At 33.0% G+C, this 5,192-nt stretch overlaps 1 gene segment (V, D, J or C); it reads right to left on the bottom strand.

The window, feature by feature from the left end:
• Window positions 1-2,668: 2,668 nt before the first annotated feature.
• Window positions 2,669-4,326, bottom strand: LOC107592075 (Ig kappa-b4 chain C region-like). The segment is given in 3 exon segments: window positions 2,669-3,097; window positions 4,095-4,243; window positions 4,319-4,326. Coding segments are annotated over 3 exon segments (477 nt in total).
• Between the last annotated feature and the right edge of the window lie 866 nt (window positions 4,327-5,192).

The following is a 5,192-nucleotide window of genomic DNA, read 5'->3' as shown; positions in this document are numbered from 1 at the left end:
AAAGTTTCTCATTATTATGACTTACAGAATCATATTTTTTCTCAATTGTGGCGGGAACGGGCTTCCATAATACTGAGATTGAATTAATGCAGAATTAATGCATCTGAAACAGTAGTTAGACATAATTCCATTTCTTGTGAAGTACATAAAAATTATCTATAAAATATAAAAACATATATTTTTATTTACCACTCAAATAGGTAAAAAGGTCATTAAGGTAAACTAATTATTTTGAACCCGTTTAGAAGACGTGAGTATACATGCAACATCAGTACACTGTATTCCGTTTTTTTTTCTCGCTATACTTTCAGCTTAAAAATAACACAATATTCTCTAAAAATGTAGTTGCACAGTATTAAGTGACATTTTTTAATAGAAGTACTAGCAACAAATAAGATTCTAATATTTATAATCCAAACAAAATTTGTTTTAATAATTCTGATGGTAATTTCTGAAATAAATAAATAAATTCATTTATTCATTTTTTAAGTGCAACTAATTTTAGTTTTCACATTTCCCAGGTCTTTTTAATGGAATAAATGTAATTAGCCAGTTTAAAGTGTCTTGTGAATCTCACACAAATAATGCTGATTTAAAGAAGTTACAAGTTTAAAAAAAAAATGTATCTGTGTGTGTGTGTGTGTATCATTTCTTATTACAGTATAACACTTGTATAATTATTGTTAATTATTTCCATTATTTTCAGATTCTGCCTTCCAGCACTTAGTTTGGCTCTCCAGTCCAGCCTCCAGTTGGATAATTGTAAAATAAGGAATAGATTTTAGAAACTTCTGGTCATATATGGTGCTTTGCATAGACAGCGACAGTGATCTGAAAATGTTTATAGGTCTGTTGAACTTTTTCACTGAGCTTCTGTTCATGACAGCAGATCTTACAGCCAACATGACTTTGTTCTCTTTTATCATTTGGACACTCTACAGCATGCAAGGTAAACACCATTTTGTTACATGTGATCTTTTAAATACATATTTTATTTAAAATGATATATTATAATAACCTGTGCTTTTATCAATTGTTCTACACAGGTTGTTTTGGACAAATAGTTGTTTCTCAGTCTGAGGTTAAATCAGTCCTGCCTGGTCAAACCATCTCTATTGACTGTAAAGTTGATACTGTGGTTTACAAAAATGAGCAAGGCAGTGTCTCTAAAGGGCGTTATTATGTATCTTGGTACAGCCAAAAGCCTGAAGAGGCTCCCAGACTCTTGGTTTATTATACAAATGAAAAAAACTCAGGAATTCCATCAAGATTCAGTGGCAGTGGAAAAGGAAACGGTCTTGACTTTAGTCTGACCATCAGTGATGCCCAGCTTGAAGATGCAGGAGATTATTACTGTATGAGTTACCATAAGATCAGTGACAACTCGGTGTTCACACAGTGAAAAGTTCCCGTACAAAAACCTCCCTTGGTCAGATTACTAACTTCTTCTGATGCAGCTGCAAGGAACAAACACAATGACTCAAAAACTCTCACATATGTTTATGTTTTTAATATAATTAATCATCCAAACCAATTTATATTTATAGAAATGTATATTCCACCATCCTTCGCCTGTAACATAGTATTTCCATAATTCAGACGGATTATTTATTTATTTATTTTCCTGTATAGTGTAGGTTTATTATTGTTAACAAGCAATACTACTAATGATATATATTGAATGCTTCTCCTCCATTTACTTATCTTTAATGAAATATTAAGGTAATTTTATTATTTACTTTACAACCCTCCATTTCTCAAAACAGTTTTTTACAGAAGATAATTCAAATACTTTCAGAAAATGCTGTATGATTTTTTTTTTTTTTTCATTTCTGAGCATTTATTCAATTTCTAATTTTATTCTGCACCTACTTCCAATACTCATTTTGGATCCTCTTCTGAAATCCATGTCTAAATCCAGCAGGCAGTTGAATGAGTTTTTGACAGAAGTCTGTAGAGTGGAGAGTGTTTTGCATGTTCACGGCTTCACTCACAAAACTCTGATGATCAGTGTGTGTTCAGTCCTGCCAGAGTCACTGACACACAACACAATCATGTCTGTTTTACTAATTCTGGCTTCACTGGGTCTGCTTGCACAAGGTTAAAACTCATTTTTCTACATTATTTCTATTTTTCTACAGTTTATTTGGTAAAACTTTGGACACGCACATTTTTTATGACAAATGTTTTTATGAAGGATGTCAATATCTTATCAATTGTATTTAAATGTAACTGTTTACTCCCTCATTGTCTCATCAAGAGATCTGGTAAAGCAGGAGAATCTGCTTCTATCAGCTGCACTGCATCGTCTAGCATTATTCCATGACTTGATATCTGCTACAACCTGGAAAAAATCCTAAACTCCTGATCTACTATACAAGTAGCCTTGCATCTAGAGTTTCAAACCGGTTCAGTGGAACTTACTCTGGATATGAATTTACGCTTAACATACAAGTACCCCAGCTTGAGGACACAGGAAAATATTACTGTATGGGGTATAATGATGGTCCAGTGTTCACACAGTGAAACAACATCATACAACCTTATTATATGTATCTAAAATAATGATTAAGATGCCACGTTAACATAAATATCTCTTTTTATTTTTTTTATGTTTAATATCACATTAAGAAGTCAACGCCATATTTAAGTCAAAATGCTTTTATTTGGCAGCAGTAAAATATAAAATAATCAACAAAACATTAATAGCATTGCAGTTGTAGAATTACAACAGATAAGAATATATGAGCAATATACTAACAGCATGTGTGTGTATTTCATTCATTACACTGCTGTGTGTCGAGGCTCTTGGTCACTGCATTGTGGGACGGGTGCGTGGCGTCACAGCTGATGGTTGTTGCTCTGCTCCACTCACTCTCAGTGAGGCTCAGGCTGCTGCTCCAGCTGTACAGTCCATCCTTCTGCAGCTGACTGGGACTCAGATTGACACCAGAGCTCCTGCTGCTGCCGTCCACCTTCCAGCTCAGCTTCCAGTCAGAGGGGAATCCCTTACTGGCCACACACAGCACTGTAGCCTTACCCTGCTGCAGCTCGTCTCTGGAGGGAGGCAGCACTGTGAGAGCGGGACGAGCCGCAGCTAAAGAGAGACACAGATGGAAACTGTGATGTTTCATTCTTCTGAAAAACAGCTCTATCAGTCTTTCTGAGTGTCTTTCACTTCCCTTTAAGAGATTTAGAGTTAATCAAGCAGATCTGAGTGTAACAGTCCATAAAAACACATTATCAACAATTTCACATGCCTATACATGTAGATTTAACACTATTTATTCATTGTTCATGATGGTATATTATAGATCTTCAAATTTTTTAGGTTTCTATTGTCCTTTGTTCAAATTATTATACAAATATTTTCTGTTAAAAATGTACAATATGTTATTTACAGTTAAGCTGTTTGATATGTTTCTAACTCAACCATGGAGTGTAACTGAAAAATAAACCTGAACCCAGACACATTTCTGTCTGACATTCAAAAAACTTTTTTTTTTAATAAATTGTTTTGCCTCTGTTAAATATATTTGTAGAGACAGATTGCACTAATGCACAAGTTAAAATTCTATCTCATGCTAAATCAGTTAAAAAATAAACAAGCATTTATTCTTTGTCAAATATGATTTACCATTCTGATGGATAAACGCTCAACACAGTAAAACATTATTTTAATGATTTGTTATAACAACTTTGTTTTGTGAAATCAGCTTAGATAATGATGTTCAGATTGTTGTTCAAATTTCTGTTGATTAGTTCCTTTTTCTTATATTAACTCAAAATTTTGTTTCAATGAACTCAAAATTTGAAGGCAACCGGGTTTCTTACTTTTTTTAAGTTAAAACAACAAGAATTTTTTACAAAGGTAATAAAGTGATTAAAACAATGAAGTTATTGTTTTAAAATAGTCTGGAGGAAAAATAAGAAAGGTGCACATAGATTTGGTAATATCACACAAGGAAAATTTCAGATAATTTATTCTTATATTTGTTATATTAATTTAAGATTTAATGATAATTTTTTTTAAAAATCCCTTTTTGTTCTTTTCATTCAATTTTCATTTTCAAAATAGAAAGAGATTTACTTACTTCCAACTGAGAGTCGGGTGCCTCCACCGAAAGTCCACCACAGTGATACAAACCCAATCACCAGCTGTACAAAAACCTCCTGCACTAAAACTGACACTGACACTGACACTAACCAGTTTGCTCCTTTACTCCTAACTAATAGCAGATAGCTAAATAATATACATCTGCATAATTAAACAAGTTTAAATTTCATAATATTCCAAATGTATAGTAAAAAAAAGTACTATGTCATTCCTTTACTAACAGCAATGTTAATACAAACACTACCTGATAAAGAACTAAACAACATCAATCACTTTCATTTAAATTTATATTTTGATTCAGCATTTAGTTTTATTGTCTTTTCATTCATATTTTATAATTTATGTGGATTTTATAGACCAATTTACAATCCTGTATTACTTAAAGCAGTACCAATACAGTTCTAACTAAAACAAACAAAAAACAGTATTCTCTACACTTTATGCTATCTAATGCGTTTAGGTCCACCTGTACAGTCTAATATTATTTATGTTAATTCATCTATCTAATGTATTTCATTCTGCACTTACTTAAAACAATTTTGTTCCTCCACTGAAAATCCACCACAGGATTCACTGGCACTTCCAGACTATTTTGAGAGCTTACAATTTAAAGTTAAACCTTTGTGAACTCATAATTAAAATATTCATATACAGTGCCCATCATTATATGAGTGAGAAGATATTTCAGTTCAGGAAGGGTTTTTCCACTGTAGTGTTGTTTTGCATTGGCAGCTCATGCCTCAATGCTCTGAGTGTTTATAGTCCTGTGAACACTTTGAAAAGGTCCAAGAACTGTCCGCTCTAAAACACAAGCCAATATGATTCTCTTCATCTGGGCATTTTACTGCATCCAAGGTAACTTAATTTTCAAATAAAACTAAACCTTTTTTTTTTCTTTTTTTTTCTCATGCACTGATGATTGTTTTAGTTTTCTTTCTCTCACAGGTTCTTTTGGGCAGGTTGTCGTGACTCAGTCTGAGGCTGAATCAGTTCAGCTCGGTCAAACAGTCTCCATTGACTGTAAGGCAAACACTGTAGTTTATAGGTATCCACAGGGCTCAGTATCCAAAGATTA

Source organism: Sinocyclocheilus grahami, unplaced genomic scaffold (assembly GCF_001515645.1).
Source record: "Sinocyclocheilus grahami isolate Dianchi unplaced genomic scaffold, SAMN03320097.WGS_v1.1 scaffold149.1, whole genome shotgun sequence".
Classification (NCBI taxonomy): domain Eukaryota; kingdom Metazoa; phylum Chordata; class Actinopteri; order Cypriniformes; family Cyprinidae; genus Sinocyclocheilus; species Sinocyclocheilus grahami.
The sequence above is the reverse complement of the archived record's forward strand: the minus strand, read 5'-3'. Positions and strand labels throughout refer to the sequence as shown.